Genomic DNA, 25,511 nt, shown 5'->3' on the forward strand with positions numbered 1-25,511 from the left:
CTCGCCTCTGCTGCCTACACCGCCCAACTCCTCCATGCCAGCAAGCCCTTCATCACCACAACCAACCGCCTCACCAGAGCCAATCTGGACTACTGCAACGCCCTTTTGGCAGGCACTTCCAAAGGAAATTTGTGCAAGTTACAAACTATTCAAAACAATGGCCTCCAAGCCATCCTAGGCTTTTCCAATCACAACCATGTTTCAGAAGCCAGAAAAGATGCTCACTGGCTCCTGGTATGTGAGCGGATGAAATTCAAGACCCTGTCCCATGCTCACAGGTGCCTTGCAAACACTGCCCCGGCTTACCTCTTATGTGGTGTGGAAGAATACACCTCTGCACGCCAATTCCTAAGTGTTCCTAACTTCGCTCGAAAGACTGCAGGGGGATAAAGCTTTCCTGTCATTGGCGCAAAGCTCTAGAACTATTTCCCCATCACTCTTAGAACAGAACCTTCCTACTGGACCTTTAAGAAAGACCTGAAAACCTGGCTTTTCACCTAAAGCTAATGTAACTAGCACTTAGATACCTAAGGGTTCAGTGCACTGCAATAAATGAACACATAAATAAATAAATCTCTCTGTCCCCCTTTCTCCTCTTTTCCTTGTTCCCTCACTTGCACTGTGCCACATTGCTCTTCTCCCTTCCCTGTTCCTTTGAATCTTTATGTTCGCCCTTTGGAATCACTGATGACCTCCTAGAGCTGGTCTTTCTATATCTCTGTTGATGATACCCAGCTCCTCATCGGGCTTGGTGGGGAGCTGGGTGCCACTGCTTTTAGGGTTCCATATTTGCATGTCTGCCATCTCTTTCTGGATGACCCACAACTCTTTAAGGCTTTACTGAGGCAATACTGAGATAAATGCCTTTGGTGGCTCTCCTAATCTCTAAGACAGACCCAGCCCCCTGTTTTTGGCCCCCCCGGTCTTGGGCCATGCACAATCCCAGTCTCTGTTTAAAAGATCTAGAGTTTGATCTTGATCTAAATCTCACTCTGACTCCTCAGATTAATCAAGTTTATTATTCCTACTTCTATTGTCCTTGTTTCTTACACCAGGTCTTTCCTTTCCTCATGCTCTCTCATTGCATATTGGCTGCCGCTGCTCGGATTCAATCTCACCTGGACTAGGTAAATGCTCTCTGTGTGCCTCTCTACTGGCTTCCCATTAATCAGAATATCATCTTTAAAACCATCTGCATTGTCTTATGATCTCTATCTAGTAATGGCCCTAGCTTTCTGTCCACCAAATTGAAACATTACTGTCTATCTCTATCTCTGTCTCTTGGGTCTGCTGACCAGGCTCTCCTAGTCATTTCTAGATGCTGCCACGCTTGCACGGGCAGCTGCACCTTCTCTCTTGCTCCTACCCTTTCGCACCTCAAACCCCTCTCTTTTTGCACCACTAGAATCAATTTCACGGTTTGAGGCGTCATATCCTCACGAATCCTTGCATCCAGTGATAAATTGACAAGGGAGAATATATAATAAATTATAGAAATCCTCAGTTCTAAAGTTAAGACGACAAACCGATCCTTTTCGTACTTTAATGAAAAGTTCCAAAACTCTTCCAGAAGTGTGAGGCTTAGTATAGAGTCTAAACTACCTTAGCTGGCAGGAGTCTTCATCTTATTCATGTTCCTACTGTCCCACCACAAGATGTTTCATCATTCTTTTTTCATTTTCTAGTTTCACTGACAAGTTCTTGCTGCATCTTGGCAAGGATGTGGTATACAAATACAAGAAATAAATATTTTCAAAAATAACTTCGTGCAGATTCACTGAACTACAAGGAAGCTATTAAAACCTTTTGGGCCTAAATTGGTATGACTTTTTAGTGCATATCACTGGATTTCATTGAATGAATATCAAGGTTTTTAGAATTTGTGTGAAGGGAACATTGAACTAGCGTGAAAGTGGGAAGTAATGGCATTAAGGTTAGCAGATGTTTTCCATCAAAATTGCAGTTTTGTGAGGTTTTTGAGACAATAGTTCATATTTAATTCAGTTTCTCATTCTAGTGCTTCAGGTATCTTGAGTTCACCTACAAACGGATTTAATTCTCTGTTATCTGTTCTCTTTTGTAGTTGGAAACCACCTGTTTCTCCTTTGCTTGCTTTAAGTACGTACCTGATAGCTGAGAAGTATGCTGGAGACCAGTCTCAATGGAAACCTTACCTGGATGTCTTGCCATCATCCTATACCTGCCCTGTTTGCTGGGATCACTCCACTGTGACACTTCTTCCTGAGCCTCTCAGAGGAAAAGCCCAAGAGCAAAGAACTTGCCTTCAAGAACTGTACACTTCATCATTGCCTTTCTTTTCTTCACTGCAGCCACTGTTTCCAGAAAGCGTGGAAAGAATTTTAAATTATGAAGCCCTCCTTTGGGCTTGGTGCACTGTCAATACTAGGACTGTGTATATGAAGCATCCTCACAGAGAGTGGTTTTCCAAAGAGGTAGACCTGTACGCGTTGGCTCCATACTTGGACCTGCTAAACCACAGCCCAACGGTTCAGGTAAGAAACAGTTGTGTGTGTCTTCCTTTCTTTTGTATTTCCTTTACTCCTTTTTGTTTGGCATGCATCAAACTACTCCATCAGGGAGTTTTGCAAAGGTTATGGTTATGTGCTGGAGGAAGGTATGTGAGAGTCTCTGGGGGCCAGGGAATGCAGTCCTCTTTGCAATGCCCGCTGGCCATGAGTGGGCATATGGCGGGTTACCCAGTGCCACTCTCCCTATCCGGGTATATATATATATATATATATATATATATCTACATATATATATATATATATATATATATATATATATATATATATATATATATATATATATATATATATATATATTTCTGAGGCTTGTAGATGTGCTAAGAATCGCATGCTATGCATAGGCTGACATCTAGTGGTTGGTGCAGAGTATTGCATGACTGCAAGGCCAGACATAAAAAAACCACATGCAGGGATCGGGGCTGACGCAAAAGAAACATTCTACCGGACAGAAACACAGCTCAGCCTCTCGCCACAGATTTTCACAGTCATCGGAAAGTTCAAAGAGGGCAGCGGAATCATCTCTTCAGCTGGCGTCTAGTCATCTAGTAAAGTTGTTCTGTGCATAAAATAAATTCACAGCCACTAAAACATCCACCACAGGGCCCGAAAAAAGACTGTTTTGGCTCCTCTTCAAACACGAAGGTCAGAATACACAGGGGCCACTTCCCCTTCAGTGGATTTACTAAAAAACAAGAAACAGACACAGGGAAGTCAAGAGGAGGCGATACTCTTCCCTCTCCAAGCACCCCCTCTGGTAGTGCTTGGACTACAGATAGGTTTGAGGACACTCGTAACAAAATGGTTTCCTTTATGGATTTCTTAGTGAAACACAACCAGTAAAGCATAAACATATAGTTCAGGAGGAGGAAGAACCTTCATCTAAAACACCTTAATTAGAAGCCACCTGTTCTTATGAAGACTCCATTATTGAACTTGATGCAGATGAGGAAGATGATGAGTTTTTAGAGGATGATCCTGGCACAGACACTGAGGATCATGCAATCCCATCTCCGGACCACACCAATGATAACATTTTCTCCTCACCCATTGATGATCAGTTACTTTATAATGACCTCCTAAAGAAGGCGGCAGATTTCTTTAAAATAGACTTTGTTGATGACATTCTTGGTGAAAATAAACAAATAGGTCAGTATATCCCTGTATTACAATCGGTGAAAAGATTGTTATTACCGTCCCTTTCTACTCCAACACAATCAACCCACGTATAGATATGTTTTAATACAGCACATGCAGACCCACTTTTTATTAGGGGTAAGTTAAAACTGGATTCTCTGGTGGTTACTACCCACCTGCAAGAGGGCTGATACCCCCTTAGCCACTTCTGAGGCCCCGCCTCATATGGAAAGTCGGAAGATATACGCTCTTGGGCAGAAAGTAGCAACACCAGCTGCCTTTCAGATGCACATCACTAATAATACCACCCTCGTGGTCCGTTTTAATAGAACCCAATAAGAGCAGGTGGAAGACTAGGTTAGCGGAGTCCACGAGCCTCTACAGACTGAAATTCGTAAGACCTTTTCTGAAGGCAAGCAGAGAGCAAATGCCATTATAAAGAATATTCTTGACGCTACAAATGCAGCTAGTTAGGGTAGTGGCAGAGGGAACACTTAAACATTCTGGGTTTAAACCAGAGACTCAGGCCATGCTAATTAACATGCCAGTTGAGGATAATGTCCTGTTCGGCAATGCAGTAGATGATGCCCTCGAAACCTCCAAGAAAGAACATGAAACACTTAAGACCCTTGGACAAATTGCAAATAGACCCTTTCAGCAAAGGGGGTCATATGGCAACTGCCGTAACCTTTTGTGGTCAGGGATAAGCAAGATGCTCATCTCCGTCAACCTATACATCAGAAGCTGGCTCCAGCTCTTTGTACCCGAAACAGTGGCAATTACCTGTATCCATCCCAATCGTCTTTTCACGGGCAGTTCAGGTGAGGGTGTAGCAAGGGTAGAGGCCAAACCGCTAGACATTCTGCTACTCCCACCAAACCATGACTCTCTGCTTCAGGTCCCCTCCCATGTCACACTGGTAGGGGGCCGCACAACACTTCTGCCCATGTATGGAAGGGGATCACATCAAACAAGTGACTATTGTCAACTGTGAAAGATGGATACTGTGTGGAATTCATACAACTACCACGTGATCACACAATAAGATACAGGAAAATGTCTCACGAACACCCACAAATTCTCCAGGCAGAAATAGAAGCTCTGCTGCAGAAAGGAGCCACAGAGCTCATCCCGTTGGAGGTAAACAAGGGTATTTATTCACTGTATTTAGAAGACCAAAACATCCAGTACTCGATTTCAGACCGGCAAACACATATGTCAAACCTCATAAATTCAGAATGACAACATTACAGGAAGTCATTCCGTTGTTCAAAAGGGGAGACTTCATGGGACACGGGATATGAAAGATGCATACTTTCATATTTCAATGTTGCCAGCACATCTAGTACCTAAGATTTAAAGTAGTGTCTTTCGGGATTGCAGCAGCCTCTTGTGTCTTTACAAAGGTCCTAGCAGTAGTAGCAGCACACCCACACAAGCAATCAATTACATTGTACCCTTATCTGGATGACTGACTCATAACAAGAGACACACCACAGGTATGACAACAACATACGCAGAAGACAATTAACCTTCTACATCAACTAGGGTTCTGTGTCAAAGGTCAAGCCTAGTTCGCAGTCAGGTGAAACAGTTTCTATGGGCAGTAATTCAAACAGGAGACACTTTAGTCTTCCCCCTCCAGCGAGAGGGTTCAAAATATTCGACATCAAATTCCATGTTATATAGTCGGTTGGCAGATAAGTCAGGAAGGTCATGCGCCGTCTTGGTATGAAGGCATCATACATCTTCATTGTGCCACATACAAGGCTACACATGCGTTCAGTACAAGAATGGTTCACAAAACAATAGTCGCAGGCACAAGGCAATTGGGATGATCTAGTGGATATTTCTCAGTGGTGTCGGCACTTCAGTGGTCTACAGAAGAGAACTTTGCAAAAGGAAAGCCATTTGCCAGTCCGCCAACACACGTCACAGTCACAACAAACGCATCACTTTCAGACTGGGGAGGCAGGTGGACACAGACACGAGCAAAGAAGTGCATCAGTGTTGTTGATGTTGCTTGCATTGTACAAAGCACTACAAGCTTTTGAGCATCATCTAGCAGGGAAGACCAAGTTACTTACCCGTGCTAACGTTTTTTTGATTGGAGGTTCCCCCCACATATTCCTCATTTTAGGATATCTTTGTTTCCAGCTTCAGCTACTTCGGGAAAAAAGTATTCTCGGCAGAGGGCGCTGTGCGTCAAAACGGTCGACCCGATGTCCCTCGAGGGCTTCCATCTCGGTTGACGTCATCGTCAAGTATATATACCACATGCAGCGCCTGTTGGCTTCAGTTCTGTTTTTATGCCACCCATAGGCAGAATTACCGACATTATTAAGTGCCTTTTATTTATCAGACTTTAAAAGTGCGCAAAGTGTAATGCCTGGAAATTCTACAGTGGGGTAGGTTGGGAGGGTCGATGAGGAACATCCAATCAAAAGTATGTTACCATGGGTAATTAACTTGTTCTTCGAATGGATTGTGTCCTACCATGTATTCCTCATTTTATGATAAACTCCCAAAGTGGTATTACATTTTTGGAGGAGGGTGTATGAATTTTTTGTTTACTTTTCAAGAATGGAGCATAGAACTGCCTTCCCAAATCTTCCCTCACTGTTAGAAGTATCTAGAAAATAATGTCTTGTAAAAGTGTGGATAGTAGACCAGGTAGCTGCTTCGCAGATATCCTTTATCGGAACACCCCTCTGAAAGGCAGAGGAAGTTGCCAATCCCCCTAGTAGAATTAGCCCTTAAGCTTACTGGGGATCTTTTCCAGCTAGCTTCTAACACTCTGAAATAGCCAGTATTATCCATCTGGATAAGGTTTGTTTGGTTACTGACAGACGTAGCTTATTTCCTGTATATCCATTGAAGGGTTGGTCATGCTGGCGTAATTTTGCCATTTTTGAAATATAAAAGCTTAGAGCTCTCCTTGGGTCGAGTCTATGAATTCTTTCCTCTTCCTTGCCGGGATAAATTGGTGGATAGAAGGTTGGAAGCACAGGTTTCTGTGCCAAATGGTAATACGATACAATTTTAGGTACGAATGAGGGTTTGACATTAAGAACAACCTTATCCTTGTAAAAGGTGGTAAACAGCGGTTTACAGGATAAGGCCTGTAACTCACTCACCCTTCGGGCTGATGTTATCGCAACCAACAAAATAGTGTTGAACGTTAAGTACCTCAATGGACAGGAATGGAGTGGGTCAAAAGAAGAACATATCAAAAACTTTAAAACCAAATTAAGGTCCCAAGTTGGGTCTTAGAAAGGTGTAGGAGTTATTAACGGTATTTTGAAATATAATGTCTCTTCCGAGATGCGGTTGAATATGGAAAGCGCTGCCAGATAACCCTTAATTGTTCCAATCTGGAGCCCCAGATTTGCTAAATGTAACACAAAAGATAACACCGTAGGTTTATCGAATTGAAAAGGGTCCACATCCGTTACCCTACACCAACTGCAGAACTAGTTCCAATGGCAGCGGTATAAGGATTTTGTTGCTGGCCTTCTGGCCAAAAGCAAAATCTCCATTATGTCATCCAGGGTGTCCCAATCCTTATATCTCAACCGCTCAGAAACATGCGTGAAGGTTGAGTGTCTTGACCTCTGGATGGAGAACCTGACACTCCTCTCTCGAGAGAAGGTCCTCTCTTTGTAGAAGACGTATTGGAGGGCATATGGACAAATACCCCTCACCGAGCTGATCCAGAGTGAGTTCTTGGTGGACCCCTTCTGCAGGGACCTGGAGATTTAGGTTCCTGCAGAGGGAGGTCCACAGGGAACTCACTGTAGATCAGATGCTCAGGGGTATTTGCATACGTGTATCCCCCAATGCCACTCCTGAACAGAATATTCCACAAGATGCATCAGGAACACGTAACAATGATCCCAGTTGCTCCCATGTGGGCACGTTAAACATGGTATGCTTCTCAGGATGTCAATTTGCCCACAAATGAAGCTACCCAGTCCATACAACATGTTGTCACAGATCAAGGGGCAACCCTTTATTTACATCCTCCAACGACCAATTTAGCAGCTTGGCTCATGAAGTCTTAGAGTTCAGCCACCTTAATTTACCTAGCAGATGCATAGAAATTCTAACGGAATCTCATAAAGTAAACACTAGACACTGCTACTTTAACAAATGGAAACAATATGTGGAATGGTGTAAAACAGTAAAATTTAAACCCAATTGATTGTTCGCCATCTCCTATTGTACCCTATCTACTTCATTTGTTGAGCTCAGGGCTGATCTTTAATTCTTTAAATTTCTATTTGATTGCACTATGTGCATAGACAACATCACAAAGCCAGGTTTCATGGCTTCTCTCCTCTTCGGACTTCCTGCCTCTCATCTGACCCCGCCCCTCAAATCCATCTACCACTCCTCTATCCGTACTCTCTGTCTTCTCGGCCCGCACGACTCTATTTCCTCCTCACTCTCTCAACTTGGCTGGCTTTCCTTCCCCTCCCAACTTGAATTCCAATTCCTCTGTCTGGTCTTCAAATCACTCCACGACCTTGCTCTCTTCTCTTCTCTCATTCTACACTCCCTCTTGTCCTCTCCGCTCTGCTGACCTCTTCTAGCTCACGGTACCCCGTCACCATGTGCAGCCTCTCGCTTCTGTTCCTTTCAGCTCTTGGCCCCCCTACACTGGAACTCCTTACCTCTCTCTATCCGCACCATCCCCACCTACACCTCCTTCTGCACCTCCTTGATAGCCCTTCGTCTTCACTCCCCCCCTTAACCCTTGACCATCTCTCCTCTCCATCTCCCTGTCCTTCATACCTTACCTTCCCCTCCCTTCTATCATCCACTTGACCTTATATCACATATCTGACTTTATTGCTCCTCTTCCTTTCTACCTCCTCTCCCTTCCCTCTCTCTGATCCCTCACCTCCACTCCCAAGGAAACTCTTCTACATAGTAAATCGTTGTTTGTATCATGATTGTTAACCTGCTTCTACCATTTTTGTACTTGTTGTTATAATGTAAAGCACTTTGGCTTAAAGCACTATATAAACTAAATAAACATAAACACGGTGGAAGATTCCAGTCATGGACACCTTCATGGAAGGAGTCAAAAGACTATATCCTCCTATGGCAAATCCACCCCCTGGATGGGATTTAAACAATGCTCTAAGCAAGTTCATGGTTCCAACGTTTGAGCCTATACATAAGGCAAGCCTCAATGATCTCACTTACAAAGCCACTTTTCTTATAACTATCACTTTCTTAAGAAGGGTAAGGGAGCTCAAGGCATTGTCTGTGACAGAGCCTTTTGTCACAATACCTAAAAACAACGTTGTTTTAAGAACGCACCCACGCTTCGCGCCAAAGTTCATCTCTAAATTCCATGTCAATCAATCCATTGAACTGCCAGCGTTTCTTCAGGACCCCCAGAACTCTAGCGAGATGGCCCTCCATACACAACATGTTAGGAGAGCTGTCATGTACGACCTCAACAAGACAATGCCAATCAGGAAAACGGACCAATTCTTTGTTTCCCTATCTGCCAGAACAGCAGGAGACCCGGGTTCAAAGGCAGCTATTTCTAAATGGATAGTAAAATGTTACAGCAGTGTTACAAGTTATCCATCAAGAAAACTACCCTTTTCACCTCGAGCACACTCTATACAGGTGCTACATTGGCCTTCATTACAAATGTACCTTTGGAGGCAATCTGTAGAGCAGCTACATGGAGTTCAGTTCACACCTTCACTCAACATTACTATGTTGACACAGAGGCAAGGAATGACTCTTAAATCTGACAGGCGGTGTTTAAACTTTGCCTTTGTTCCTTCTAACAACCCACCTCTTTCTCCTGGTACTGCTCGGTAGTCTATGCAAAGCATGTGAATCCAAGCAGACCCACAAGCCTCAGAAGACAAATATTACATACCTGTAATTGACTTTCTGATGCTTGTATCTGCTTAGATTCACATGTGCCTACCCTTCATCACCTCGTTGGGAGTAGAAGGTATATAGGCAATGTACACCTTTTACTGAATGCTTCATAATAACTTCATGCCACCTTGACCCTTGAACATTAATGGGTACGGTACACATCACAGTAGGGAAAGTATTATAAACACGCCCCGTTGACATTCCTTTTCGAATTCAAAAGAAGTCATGTAATACTCTACACCAACCACTAAATGTCGCCCTATGCAAAGCATGTGAATCTAAGCAGATACAAGCATCAGAAAGACGATTACAGATATGTAAAACACACACACACACTTTTAAAACCATAGTTCGATAAGAGCGCTCCTTGCACCAGGACCTCAAGTTTAGCATAGTGCTACGTTGGCGTGTAACACCCTGGTCCTCTCGGGGTGAGGCCCTGGAGCCTGGCAGTTATATCCCTGCTGGCGCATGCACTGCCAGTTTCCTCAGCATTGCGTCTCTTACCTGGGCCACTGCAGGTTTGCTTCGGTTTGCGCTGCAGCGGCCTTCTTTCATTTCTTATCAGCGCCACAGAACATCTAATCGTTGGGAGTGAATAGCTGCAGGGCGCGCCGTGTTTGTCTGGATGTTGCCAGCATGTCATGGACAAGTCAGGCAAACGCATCCATATGTTCTGCATGGAGTCGCTAAGCACCTGCTAACAACCTCGGTTCCACAGGCATATAAACAGGAAGTAAAATGCAGGTCGGTGCGTCTCTACAGTCTTGTTGTCCCAATCCTGTTTCTCTGCCTTCCTTTTGTCCATGCATCCATTCTGGGTGTTTCCTTGCCTGCTACCAGTTCATGTCCTGTGATTCTTGTCTGTTCTATTATTGCCTTGTAAGGCTGCCTTGCCTTCTTTCCTCTTCTTGCTCTGAGCTCCCTGCCTCTTTGCTTGCCGCTGTTGGTATTTAGGCCAGCTCCTTTGTAGATTTACATCTGGATTCCCGGTTTCAGTGCCTTGTACTGTTTTTGCCCCACGTTAATATTGGGGACTCCTTTCCGTGGTGCAAGAAGACGTGTCTTGTATCCTGCCACCTAGGTATTTGTATGGGTAGGCAGTTACAGGGCTCTACTGGACAGGCAGGGAGCTCAGGACAAGTCTTCTTGCATCAGAACCCTAGAGGGGTAGTGTAGAAGATACCTTCTACACTACCCCTCTAGGGTTCTGGTATTCAAGAAAATTGTGGCGGATCCTGTTCATCAGGCCTTGAGATCAGGTACGCGCGCCAGCGCTCTCTCCAGCTTGACAAATAGACCGCTGTGGGGAACAGGCACAATAACATGCAGTCCATGATGGGGACTGTGGATGCAACATCCATCTGAAGAGTTTTTTTCCAGTGAGGAAGCCACTGGGGAGTGCAGGAGAACGGCCGCCACCATGATGAAGCTGCCAAATTTCAAAATTGCTTCTCCCTATTTATTGCCCTCTCTATCTTTTCCAGGACGACTCAGGCACTTGAAGCAGAAAGAGAGGGAGTCTAAGGTTAGCGTAGCTCATCCACTGTGTCTGCCATGGCGACTGTAGGTTGTGCAGCTTCTGTATGCACAATTATCCTGCAGCCTTCATTCAAATGTTGCCAAGTGCTAGTGTGGGTAGGTGATCAGAGCCACACGGCGTGTCCGTAGGATCACTTGGGCATACAAAGAATCTGTGCGATGCTCATTATTCCCGGTCATCATTTGACCATGGAATAATGTTCATGGAGGCATGCTGCCTCCTGCCTCTACACATAAGCGGACAGAGCTGAACTCCAGCATGCATGACTTGGATGGAAAAACAGGGTTCAGGCCCTCTGCTTCCTCTCTACTAGGGATGTCTATATGTATGCACATGGCGATTCCTGCCAGTTGTGACCAGGCAATGCCACTTTGTAATGATGGATGTTTGCCTGCTTGGCTCATCTTTGAAATTTGACACATATTCAACAAACATGCGTAAACACACACACACACTAACACACACTCAGACACACACCTCCACACTCAGACACACACAAGTGCCCACTAAGAATATTAATAATGTATACATTGCGCAGGAGAAACTGAATAGTCTCTTGAATTTTAGGTGTTATTTCAGGAATTGGGCTGGATTTGCACAGAACTCCCACCCTATGGACTCGAGATTTGGCAAAAATGATCTTCCCCAGATCCTGGTGCCAGGGAAACCAAAAGCAATGCCTTGGCGGTAGCCACATAGGGCACACCCGCAGTAAGGAAGTGCAAGCTGTGCGCTGCTGTCACTACCCCTGCCTCGAGGGCCATTTGGGCAGTCCGCTGTTCACATTCCATGCACACAAAGACATGTTTCTGAGATAGCAATGAAATAGCTTTGCTGCCCTTCATCTTTTTTTTCATTTTGCATTTTAAGCAAAAAGCAAAGGACCAGAGCGGCACAGGGGTGGGTCTGTCAATTATCTTTTTAACTTGTTTCTTTATTAATCGCAGAGCATTTAAAATAGGAAATGACTAGTGGTAGATTTGCCTGACCTCCTGTCAGTCTGGAGGGGTGACGAAGCTAAGGCTGCCTTCCTGGGCCTCCACTGTGACAATGAGTGACACTGGAACACTGAGTGCCAAGAGGGAGGCCGGGCTGAGAGTGTCTATTGGAGGAGAACGCATAGGCAGAGAAAACCTCTAAGACTGGATGGCGTGACCATGACTTCAGGCATTGAGGTGATCTGCTCCGAAAGAAGGAATATCCTTGGTACCGGGTTTAGTACAGTCCAGAGTAACACAAAGGGCACAGAGCTGGGAACAAGGGCCAGAAACGAGGACTACAAGAACTGGAAGGAAGGAAGGAAGGACGAGGAGGATCTAGGACTGGAAGCGGGAGACCATAAAGAGTGCCTTACAGAATGAAGGTGGCAGCGTTAACTTCGGGAGATGCCCTGAGACGTATCGTGGCTTGTACTGCAGGGCCACTGATGCAGCTTGTTGTCAGTGTGCAATGAGCACATGCCACCTGATGATCTGCTTGTGGCCGCAGCCTGAAAGCTTTTCTGCTGAACCTTTCCCCACACTGTGTGCCACCAATGAAAACTCCTTCACTCAGTCTCTCTCAGTGGATAGTGCGCAGAGGGAGATTTACTGCCTTACTTTCCAAATGAAGAGAAAGACGAGTGATAGTAAAGAAACATTTTTACCGTGGAACGTTCAATGAATGCTTGGCAACTAAAACAAAACCTGTAAATAAAATAAATCTAAGGACTGAAAGATGTGAAGCATTACCTCTGGAATATTTTAGAAAATGGAGAAAATGAGTTGAAGTGAATGTAGCTATCTGTACATTTACAATTAAAATGTGCTGGCCTCTTGATTTGTGAAGTGGCACTCGGCCTCCCTCGGTCGAGCAGCGTGTTAAACTGCAGGGCTTGCCTTTAATGGTTGTCATTTGCGGGAGGGTGAATGGTAGTGTCAATAGAGGGCAGATTGAGCCTGTTTTCCAAGGTTGATAAATTGAGTACCATCAATGTGACTAGTGATAACCTCTATTAGTACAGCGCTTAGAAGTAAGATGAATTCTGTATGAAATGCTATTAGACTGTCTTTCAGGCCTAAGCAATCAGCTGCACAGCGCAGCAGCACATCTTCGTGCAAGTGTGCTAGCCTCCCAGGAGTTGTCCAAGCTCCCAATCTCTCCTCTACAACACAAAATGACTTACATTTGCCATTAACGACCATTCCTGTATCACAGCCATCTAAAGGCAGCCGTTAACCCCCTACTCACCAACGCCCTCAGGCAATAGCGTGTCCAGTGGTTTTTTTTGGTGGTTCAATGTTATAGATGCTGGTGTTGCATGTCCCTGGTGGTGGCGGGCCTGGGCAGGACACTTAATGCAGCTTAGAACAAAGGCAATTTCCAAGCTCTTTTCTTCCTCTTATGTTTTGTATGCCTTGTGTGCCGTGTTTGCCCCCATGGCTTTGTGCCCGTTATGCCTTTTGTGCATTTTTGCATCCTTTGTCTTTTGTGCTTGCCATGCCTTCTATGCCTTTCGTGACCATGTAGTCGTATGTTGCATTTCTTGAGTCCCAAGAAATTGTAACTGTTTAATGAGTTAAAAAACACCCATCTATCCATTTGCACCCATCCATCCTGTCTCACTCATCTTACAATCAACACGTTCACATACAGGGGCCGCACATTAACGCCCATGCACCCATCACACAACCCCACCAAGACATCACTTTGAATGGGTTTGATTAGATGGATGACTGTTTAGATGCAGTCACACAATACACCTACCTAATTGCACTCATCTATCCATCCAATTTCATGTATAATCCAATCATTCATACCTACGCACTCTCGCAGTGTCACCCATTTGTCAATCGCACACAACCATCAATAGAATCCGACCTATCCATCTTTATTGCCCATTCACACAAATAGGCCCACACATGCGCCTTTCCTAATCACATTCATCCACACAAAGAAATCCATCTACGCAATTACACTCAACGACCCTTCCATTCATTTTCCATCTTCACAATTATACTTGACTATCCATCCTTCAATCCATCTATAAACTCTTTCCAGACCCATTGTCTGTCTATTGTCTTTGCCAGTGCTCATTACGCTTGGTGAAGGGTCTATCAGGCCTTCGAGAATGCAGTGCTTATACATCTGAAACTCTTTAACATAACGCATGGATGATGGCATGCATCATAGCTAGTTACAATATATGTGGCATGATTTGCTATGTAATCTACATTTTGTAATGTAAACTGCATATAAAACGTCATGCATTGCGTTCGGTAGATGAGGTAGGTACATATTTCGGTAAAAAAACAGATAGAGTTGTTAAATAGTCCAGTTGACCTAGGTATTATGCTGCTCATTATACGACCATGCTGTTATGGAGCTGTTGAAGTTATGCAGGTAGCTAGCACTATGCCTACCACCACGTAAAAACATTATGTTGCCTGCTTCATTGATCCAAAAAAGATGCACTCGTAACACTGATGTTTCTAGGACACTGGCGTTACACCTAGAATATTATAAGTTGTAAAGGCATCAATCCACTGGTAAAACTGTTACATCTGGTTGTTATGCTACCTGCAGTTATATGGCCACTGCTTCTCATTGGATAGTGTTTTGTATCCTAAAATGCAATGCTAAGACAAATTACTGCTCCTGAATTGATCCACCCACACCTGTAGTGTATCCATATGGACTACCGCTCATTCATTTTAGAAAAAAAACTACTGGATAGATGTTTGGACAATCTCCCACAATATTTTCCATTTGGATGGATATATTGCCTTCTACCTGTTCACATTTACTTACACTAAAATCTTCCATGATTCTGTATGAAGTGGAAGCCTCCCTGGAACAAGAAATACAAAGATTTTCACAATATTGGATCTTATACTGGTAATCCTTAGCTCTCTTTCTTTCAGAGAAGTAACTCCAACACCCCTCTGCGGCACAGGACATCCCAGCAGGGAGGCAACCTGGGACAGCAGTACAAGAGTCAACTTTCCCATTTGCCTCTTTTTAACTCTCTGATCAGGCCAAGCAGCATTTCTCACACTGGTAGACCAGGCAGAGAGACAGAGCATACAGTGTCTAACTTTACTGATATCACCTGAACTATTATCACAACTTGTCCTTTACTATGTGACCACATTCCAAATCCTAAATAAAATGGCACACTTTATTTCTCTCGCTGCTGTGTGACATTGTTGTTTGAAATTCTGTTATGTTGCTCTACCTGCGCAGATGAATAACTTCTCACCTGATTTCTTTGCTTATTTAGGTCAATGCTGCTTTCAATCAAAGAAGTAGATGTTATGAAATTACAGCAGGCTCAAGCTGTAGGAAGTTTGAGCAAGTCTTCATTTGTTATGGACCTCATGATAACCAGCGATTGCTCCTTGAATATGGATTTGTTGTCAGTCAGAATCCACACAGTGTAGTTTATGTCCCTACAGGTATGATACCCGCTTTGCTGGGATGACATTTGTAATGTTTTGGCTATACTAAGGCATGCCCGCTTGCAACATGTAATTAATAGTTCATTTCATGAGTGGTGATCACTATCTAATAAGGTCTGAAAAGATTGTATACCTAATAAAGGTTTACCAAACTTCTGGTTCGAGTAAGTGTGCAGCCGAATACTGGTTGAAAAAAGCTATTTGGCTCCAGACTAATACTTTCTTGCTATTCGGCTCCTGCCGAAATACCTGTCTTGAGGAAAAAAGTATTGACGTATTTGAAGACTAAGAGGTCAAATGTGGCGTTCATTCAAGAGACTAATCTCACCATGGAGGAGGTGGCAGAGCTTCAGAGGGACTGGGTGGGTTGAGTACTCTACAATTGTGCACCTGCAGAATCCAGGAAGAAATTCTCTTTTACATTTTACTCAAAATTTGACAAAGATGGGAAAGACCGCCTTATCCGGAACAAGGTGTGTATAGGTTCAGTGAAACTAGCAGTGGGATCAATATATGCCCTAAAAGGTTCAAAGGTTGGTTTCTCTTCTTATTGCGATAGGTTGTTAGCTGATATTGGCAACATTTCAGTGATCTTGTGGGGTGATTGGAACCTTGCAATAGATCCAATGTTAGATTGGTTGGGGAGGCCAGACCTAGTAGCTCACAGGGACAGCAGAGGCGGGGGATTGAGAGGAGGGGGGGTTTAGGTGGATAGTATGAAAGATCATTGCTTAATTGAACCCTGGTGTCTAAAACATAATATACTCCTTCTGCAGATGTGGTACCAGTGCAAGGCATGATTATTGTCTCGCCTCAGATTCCATAATACATGCGTTGTTGGACTACATAATCCTTCCTGTGAGCATATCTAATCATGCCCCGATACTAATGAAAATATTCCTTTCCACTCCGCGACCGGCCAATGGCAGATGGAGAATCAATATTAGTCATTACAGGCATCCAGCTGCTAAAGTACTTCTTAAACAAAATCTGAGAGTTTCTGGAGGTAAATGAAGATACTGGGCCTCATTACAAGGATGGCGGTGCAGGAAAAAAGTGGCAGTAATTCTGTTACCGCCACTTTTGCTGCACCGCCAAACTACACGTTTTCAGGTGGGGTGGCCTGATTTACCTCCAGCCAAGAGCTGGAGAAAAAACGGCAATCCTGGGACTCCATGTAATGGGGATTAACCTACCCTGCCGGCACCTGTAATCTGCTGAAAATTCCGGCAGAGCAGGTGCCGGTAACAGTATACAGTTGGGTGGTATCCCACCGGATTTTCAAACCTATAATGAGGCCCACTGCCCCCTCAAAGGTATGTAGTGGGCCACGAACAAAGCATTTTTAAGGGGAATAGTGTGGCAAGAAGCCTCCACTCGCAAAAGATGCAACGAAAAGGAATCAGTTAGGTTAGAGGTGAATGTGAAAGAATTTGACATGTACACTCGCTACAAGACGTATGTTACTTTGAAAATGAACCGAAGGCATTTATGATCTAAATTTACTACATGAATCAAGCAGAATACACCCTTCTTTGCTTTAAATAAGGAACTGTGAACAAAGGGAAAAAGTGGATCACCTTTTAACATATTAGCTTAACAAATAGTATGGGCCTCATTACACGGTAGGCGGTAAGGGTTAACGGTCACCGGTAATGGTACCGGTGACCGTTAACCCTTACCGCCTTACTACGAGGTCCCTTAGCGGGTAGGTACTTTAACGCCTGCTTTTAGCAGGCGTTAAAAACCAACCCGCTAAGGGACCTTGGTGCTAATTACGGCACCGCAAATTTGCAGTACCGTAATTAGCACCTTCCCCATTCCCATTATGCCCTATGGGGCAAAAATGGGAATGGGGAAGGGCAATGGTGGAAGGGGGAATTACCGTCCCGCCAACCTTGGAATAGGGCGGTAATTCCCCTTTCCACCAAGGCGGTGCCGGTATTTTACCGGCATGGACCAAGGTGCTGTTAGCACCTTGGTCCATCGCCTACCGTGTAATGAGGCCCTAAGGATCCTTTTGTGTCCCAGAAATATTGGTAGCAGAAAATGGAGCCCTCATCTGTCATCCACGTGAGTTAGCAGTTATAAAATCACTAGGGGATAATGGCTGTCACCTGTCCAGGCAACTTAGACAGCTCCTAAAAGAGTTCCTCAAAGAGGGTATGACTTTCCTCCCAACTTCGAAGTGTAGGATTTGGAGATATCTCCTCACTTTGGACTTGGACAAAAGGTCAGGAGGAATGACACCAGGCTCTCTCCATGACTGTTCGGAAGGAGCCAAGGTATACAATGAGTAAAATCACACTTATAGAGTATCTTACCTTCAGACACTCTGCTCTCTGAGAGATCCCTGTTTGCTGGCAGTAGGATGTGGAATCGGGCATGACATGATATTGATTTTGCAGCAGTATTATAACCTACTGTTAAGCTGATAGTAGACCGCTGTTAGGGTTTTGAGCAAGCATTTTAAATTCCCCTTATGGTAACCACATGTTGGTAAAAACAGATCTTCAGTCTCACAGATTCAGCGAGCAACACAAATCACCAAGTTATTGTTTAGGCTTTGTTCACTCTGTTTACTTTGATTTGTTGTATCTATTGGAGAAAGGACTACTGGACACAAAAATGTCTCTATATGTTGGGGTCCCAATTATAAAAAAAACGTGTGTATGGTAAATGCGGTTATTTTGGATTGGATTCCTTCTCGGTGACCAGTCCAGTTTTAGGGCTACACCTTTTATATCAATGTAAACAGTAGCAAGTGTTTACCCATTACAATTAACAAGTGTTCATTGGAATACTTCTTTACCAGCACCGATTGATCGATCACCCAACTGAAATATTATTGGGGTTGTTTCTTTTCCCTGGCATTGTACTACAGCTTTGCATGCTATACATAGACGATGTTCTTATAAACCAACTCAAGAGTGACTTTGTCTGAGGGACAGTATAGAAAGGCTAAGGAACAGACCAATGGGTTGCCTTGAACAAGATTTTGTCTTTGGTTTATCAATTGAGGGCATATGGGATCCCGGCCTGCAAACTTCAGTATGCATCTTTCTGAAGGAAAGCACCATATGTCTGCGCCCTAGCGACTCCTTCAAACTGCCAGTATTGAATGCCTTGCCTTCCTTCTTGTGAACATAAAAGCTCCGAATATATTGTGCTTCCAAGATCACAAGGTGCTATTTGCTGCAGTTAAGAACAATTCAACCACTCATCCGAACACTATCATATCAATTGTATGTAAAATGCAACACCAAGTAACACATTGTTTCATAATTTTACTGTAAAAGGTTTTAGGCCTGAGAGGTATTGCGCTCCGGGCTCGATCAGTTGTTAAATTGAAGTATTCATGTTTTGGGAGATTTCTTACATTGAAGGTGCATTGCTCTATGCTGCCATGCATGTTTTCTTAGCCACTGTCTTGTTACATGACCACTGTGTCAAGCAGTATCATAATTGCAAAATCAAAAATGACATATGTTTTAAGGTTTTTTATTATTGCTAATTTAATATAACCAATGGCCAGTTACTCATAGTCAGTTCTACCTTTTGCTCAAGTTCGAGGCACGCTTCAGAATACTTGACTAAACCTAATCATGAAACGATACTAATAGAACGGGGACGTGAACAAACAGCATTTGGTGCTGTACAAAACCTCATGAACAATAGATACCTGGTAGCCAATGTTACACAACAATGCTATGACATTGTGGCTAAAAAAACATAATTTAGCAAACCTTTATTTTACAATAGATAACACATGTCCATAGAGGAATCGTGAATTAGTGGAACTTGAATTTCTGTGTGTCATATATTTCGAAAGCTTTCTGTTGGTGAATGACATTACATACATTTTTAAAAATAAGACTTGTAAATGGGTAGTCCTGGAAGCACGCTTTAAATCCAAAGTAAAAATGTCACTGTGCTTGCTACTACATTTTCAAGAGTTACAATTACCAGTAGAAAATACAGGCAGATTTATTTCCAGCTCACTGTTTTGAGAAGACCCAGCAATGTTTTTTCTAGTGAATCCATTTTACTAACATTCCTATAGTGCATTAGCACTGCTGTCTTCGGCTTGTTGCTTTATAGGAAATCACTGTCCTTTGACAGGGAAAGGAGATAACAGACGATAAAGCGGTATAAAGTAAATGAAGGCTATTGTTAGCATAACAAGAACTTCACAGTATGAATACTGTCATACCGGTATACCTTAACAACCCGAACGTACATACACATACGTGTTTCATTAGAGCAGAATAGGCACAGTAGAAGTTCAATATGCATAGCCAAGACACCAAAGCGGGTCTGGCACACAGTCCAGTTCACAAAGCACACCGAAGTCTGGGAGCAAAGAGTTCAAATTCAGGAGAAAATCACCAATATCAAATCCAGTGTTACAATCCAAGAAAACAGTCCAGAATCCAAAAATGATAACAGTACAGTTCCCAATAGCAAAGGCGGCAGTTCAAACAATCGACAGAGCAGTCCAAAGAAAGGAAGGATGAACCGCTGGAAAAAAGGCATAGGAGAAGGCTGGAGTGTGTACATGAGGTGGATATTCCAGGATAGAGATCTGGAAAAAGGGACAGAGGCAGAAGAAACTGACTTAGAAAAGCAGTTCGTCGGCAGCAACGGAGCTCTGTGGCGACAAGGAATGACGAGACTGACCAAGTGGTGCCATAGCTGTTGCCATGAACTCTTATTCAAAGAAAAGACAAACTAATCTAACCCTAACTCTAATGGGGTTGCCCTACCTAAACTAAAGAAACGAAGTCAGGAAGTCTGTGAAAGTCCAAATCAAAAGGCACCGTCCCAGTCAAAAGCTCCTACGCCATCCCTGTCACTACAATAAAGAAATACTAACGTTCTGGTTTTGATCGTGACCTAGGAGAATGACTCCCTTTTCCTGGGTGCCAAAGTTTCAAGCTTTTCAAAACAGTCCTACAAGATCTTCATGGATCTAGGACAATGACTCCCTTCTCCTAGCTAGTCCCCCCCCCCCAATGTTCCTTTAACAGAACTTGTAGTCCTTTCAATGAGAATATAACACCTTCAGCTTTCTTCATACCCTTTTGCTTGCCCTCACTGGGATGACAAAGATGCTCCCCAGAGTTCCTCTCGACTCTCCAGCACCACACTCTTGTGGAACTGGCCAGGGAGTCGCGGTATGTTGTGGTTTACAACTTTCTCTGCTTCTTCACAATTTACAGTTTCGGATCTTCCTGGCCGCCTCGCAGACTTCTGTATGTTCCTGTTACCTTCTCCCAGGGAACTTTTCACTGGTTTTACCAGGGGCAGAGGGTCCTCTCCCTCTGCTTCAACTTTTTCTTTAACGCTACTTCTGTTGCCTACTTCTCTCGGCAGCCAATTGTTGCTGGCGGTCTTGACGCAGTTGTCGGACCGATTGGTCTACCCACAACAGGTCACGCCACCACCACAGTCTCTTGTACTCTATGCATATTGGCCTATGCAGATCTGCTGTAAGCTATGGTAGGCAGCCTCGGCACTGTTGTCAGACCGGATGGTACACCCACTACAGGGTGCGCCACCAGCTTTCCGTCACTCTGAGTTTACTGTGCCGGTTCCCAACCGACTCGCAATATGCTTCTTGGCCGTCCTGCTGTTCGTCTCTTGGTTTATGGAGACGTGCCTCACTGCAGTCTCCCGAAGCCCAAGCTCAACCTCACGGGCTTTGACACAGCCTCCTTGCTCGCCGCATTCTCCTTCTGAATGTACACCAGCTTTTAGAATACCCAAACTGCATGGGCCTTTGCTGGACGGGTAAGAAAACGACGAAGAACACAGTCTTTCTTTGCAGTTCAGTTTAAATAGCGGGATGGCCCCAGCGCAACGTCAGTCCAATTGACAGCAGCTGATCGAGCCTTCATCCCATTCTATTGTAGCAGTCTCAAGCTCTTCTTCGTCCATGTACCTATGACATCAGGGTGTTTTGATATTTTACAATAACACATGGTTTTGGACGTGAGCCTATGTGCAGAAGGTTTGGCCATTATATACAGCCCGCAGGTTTGGGGTTTAAAGGGGCTGTAACTCCCAATCACGTCCTTATCCCCAGGAGAGCAGTCCCTCTCCATGAGATTCTCCTGCACGTTACCACCCAGAGGGGGACTATTGCTTAGTGGCCTTACCTCCCTAGCCTTATGCAAAGGGGCTCCCACTTGGGGTGAAGTGATGCTATCGGAAGGATCATCACAGCTCCCACTAGCAGAACACCAGTTGAGAAGTGGTGTTAAATGATTGTTGCCTTTAGTTACCTGCTTTGGCAATGGTTTCTGGGTCACGCCATTGGTTGCGTGCATCCGGCCTGGTGATGTCATCCGGGCCTTGACCTGCTGCGAGTGATAGTTCCTGCGGTGCCCTGCGTCCGCAACTACTATTGAAGTCTCCTAGGATGGCGGAACTGTTTACAGCGGCCTCCTTGTTCACCCGTAAACATGACAATGGCTTCCCTATATATTTCTACAAATCTTGTTAAATGATGTTAGTACCTCTTTTGACCAAATGTTATAATGAGGTGGATAATAAGGGAATATTACTGAAGGAGTTTAATGCTGCTTTAATTTAATTTAGTGTGACAGGTTGGAAGGAGGAGTCGGACACACTCTGGACATATTGACTTCCTTTTAATGAAATTATAAAGAAAAGGCATATCTCTCCCTATTGCTAGGGGGGTTTCCCAGCCTTACTAAAGTAACTAAAGGTGCTCGTCTGTCATCAGGCAGTCCAAAATAAATGTCCTCAGTCCTAAACCTACTCTGGCTGACCTTGCCACTAATACAAAGTAACGTCGGCCAAAAGAATGTCTCTCATCTTCTAGTCATTTCCCTTTGTGTCTTCTTGGCTGCAACTTTCTCTAAGGGTTTTTATCTTGGCCCCTTATATTGTCAATAAACAAAATGTCTGTGTTTTATAAAATATTTCGCTTATGCGGATCTTCTCTGACACTCTTGGAGTTTCCTTCATGAGCTCTTGTAGCTCATTCCAACTGTTCATCGATATTTTACTCTTTTTAAAGTTATGCTTATAATGATTCTCCTGAAGATACTGAGCCTCATTATGAGTCTGGCGGTAGCCATGCTTGTAAATACTGGCAAGACTGCCGCCAGAGTCATGAATTTACTGGCACCCCGCAATGAGGACTTACCGGGGCATTACAGCCCCGGTGGTCCCGGTAAATCCCCATTGCCGCGTGCCGGTAATTATCACTCCCATTCCCATTTGAGTCCCATTGGACTCAATGGGATTGGGGAGGCTGGATGCACCGGCACCATTCATGAATGGTGCGGGTGCAACCGTCGAGGACTTCTCGCGGGTGCCGATACGCCCGCCAGGTCAGACCTGGTGGGCGGAAAGGCACCCATGAGCAGAACTCGTAGTTTGCCGGTCTGGTAACAACGGTACCGGAAAACTTACTACCGTTCTTACCGGACCGGCAACCTTATAATGAGGTCCACGGTCTCACAGTCTTTACTTTGGTTTCAGGTGTCTCACGTTCTTGACATCCAACCTTGCATAGGTTTTGTAAGATTTTGGCTGTTAGGAATCCCCCTCTCCTGTGTTTTCTCGACTGGTTTCTTTCTCTTGTTATTTCATTCACTTGGCAGTTTCAAATCAAATTTCTTATTACACTTGTATATTGCGTATCTTCCCGACTCTTCAACAGTGAGCTCCTGTGGTTGTCTTCCTTCTTCCCAGAGTATTTCCACCTTTCCTCTCTTTCCCACTGAGCCTTGTTTGTCAAGCGCTTTATTTGTTCCTAGCTGTGATGAATCTAGCAATGTCACCACTGTTTGCTCTGGGAGAGTGCCCCCATATGGCCAGGGAAGGGCAGCCGCTACCTGATTCCAACCCTGGGCGGCTGCTCGAGGGAGGACCATGTGGGGGCAGACATTCCTAATAGGAGTAAAGTGGACTTGCTAGATGGAACGTGGTATTCCCGCCAGTCAAAATACCTTAAACCAGAACAATCCCTCCCCTAGTAGACTCATGATTTGTTCCCCTCTTACCATTCCCCCAAAAGGTATGGGGATGAGGAAGAAAAAGAGTCACCTCAATGAAGATCACTTTCTCAGTACTGTGACGAGGGAGAGTAATGGAGGAATTTTGATCGCGTTTAATGGGAACCACTTTCAGCAGTCTAGTCTCTTTCCAACCACAGAGACGAGAACGAGGTCAAGGAGCAACAATGATCACTCATAATGAGAACCACTATCAGCGGTCTAGCCTTTCCCAAAATCCTATTGGCCAAAGCCAATATAAAAGCAAGGAAAGACTCAGGAAGTGTGAGAGAAGCCCTCCCAGGGCAAACCATGTGGAAAGAGTAAAGCCAGAAAAGGGAAGACCCGGATGCTTACTTGGAGGCAGTGTAATCCCTGACAGAGGAAAGAAGGAGAGACTGGCCCAGCAGAAGGAGTAGGTGCTGCCCATCTGACCAGGAGAGCTGGGGCTCAGTCTGCTGAACCTGCACAGACCCCAGGAGAGGCTGGTCTAGCAGAGGGAGAGATAGTCAGCCAGCTGAGGAGGAAAGCCAGGGACTCAGTCTACTGAGTTCACTAGACTAGCAGGAAAGTTTGTTTTCTTACCCTTCAGGGGCACGGCCCATTAGAGTCTACAGCGAGAAGGAGTGGGAGTCCGGCCCCACATGGGTGCTCACGCAGGAAACTCTGGGCGATTACCAGATGGTAGAAACTACCGTAACCAGAAGGCCTTGAGAAAAGGGTGAAAAGAGGTTAAAGTGGTCATACAGGGGTCTTGTAAAATCCTCTGTACAGTTGAAAGTCTTTGACTGACAGATGATTGTGAAGAAAAGGGAAATGAATCCTGCTTGGTGAAATAAGCGCATGAAAACTGTTTAGCAAAGGTTGGCAAGAGTGAACCCAGCAGAGGAATGCTAACAAAAAGGGGTGAGACCTGAAGTACCTATGAACAGTGTGTTGACAGGAGTAAACCCGACCGAGGGATGTCCACAGTTAACTGTTTTGCAAAAGTTGGCAAGAGTGAACCCGGCAAAGGGTGGCCGACAAAAAGGGGTGAAGTCTGAAGAACTGTTTAAAAAGACATTAAGAGTCGTGAATACAAGAAGTATTGTAAGACCAGGGGAAGTGTATTGCCCCTTGGCATTGGGATCCCAGCCCAACAGAGGGAGATCTCAAAAGAAAAGCCTGAGCCCGATCAAGGGAAGCCTAGGGGACCGAGCCCAAGCGAGGGTGATCCTGGGGGCGGAAAGTCATACCCCAATGCTCATTTATTAAGGAACTTTTGTTTGCTTTGTTTAATATACCAGGCCCTTGAAGACAAGAGACTTTTTATTGAAAAGAGACTTAACCATCGAAGAACCTGATTGCTGGTACGGAACTTGTGGCTTGTGCTGGGAAAGCTCGAGCGTGTACCATGCTCAGGAGATCCACTTTGTCCCATGCTCAAAATGTGGGGAAGGGGGACCCATGGCAATCACATCCTGACTTATTATTTGTGAACACTTCTTTCTTTATTGAAAACCCTATCCCACACTCTTTCTGTAATTAGTTGTAAGGATTTGGCAATAGTTTCTTTTTTAGTATAGGCCTTTTAGGACTGCCTTATTTTTCATTTGATGGTCGAAGCTTGCTCCCATCTTAGATTTAGGTGTAGGTTAGGCATTTTTCCCCCTGATTTTACAGTTTAATAAACACCCTTGAACTGTGATCACTTGTGTCTGTCTTTACTGTTGCCACCATGAGTTCCTTACAGCGGCCTTGGGAAGAAAATATCCTATTTGACCTTGTCAACATTTGTCAAAAACAAGTGACAGTGCTTGGCTGGTTAGTGAACCCAACATCAGGGGAAGGGAGTCCTTTCCCCCCTGATGCTACAGAGCGTTGAATGTTTTAGATCTAAAAGTCCTGGCAGGATACCAGG

General features: G+C 44.4%; 1 protein-coding gene across 2 annotated transcripts in view; it reads left to right on the forward strand.

Annotated features, from left to right (window-relative positions):
- The window catches only part of SETD4 (SET domain containing 4), a 390,795-nt gene that overhangs the window by 207,229 nt on the left and 158,055 nt on the right, over window positions 1-25,511 (forward strand). For both annotated transcript variants that reach the window (XM_069636124.1, XM_069636125.1), the window contains exons 6-7: window positions 2,084-2,513; window positions 15,404-15,578. In XM_069636124.1, coding sequence (XP_069492225.1) covers window positions 2,084-2,513; window positions 15,404-15,578 — 605 coding nt within the window. The remainder of the gene's footprint in view (window positions 1-2,083; window positions 2,514-15,403; window positions 15,579-25,511) is intronic.

Source organism: Ambystoma mexicanum, chromosome 7p (assembly GCF_040938575.1).
Source record: "Ambystoma mexicanum isolate Mex_15411 chromosome 7p, UKY_AmexF1_1, whole genome shotgun sequence".
Classification (NCBI taxonomy): domain Eukaryota; kingdom Metazoa; phylum Chordata; class Amphibia; order Caudata; family Ambystomatidae; genus Ambystoma; species Ambystoma mexicanum.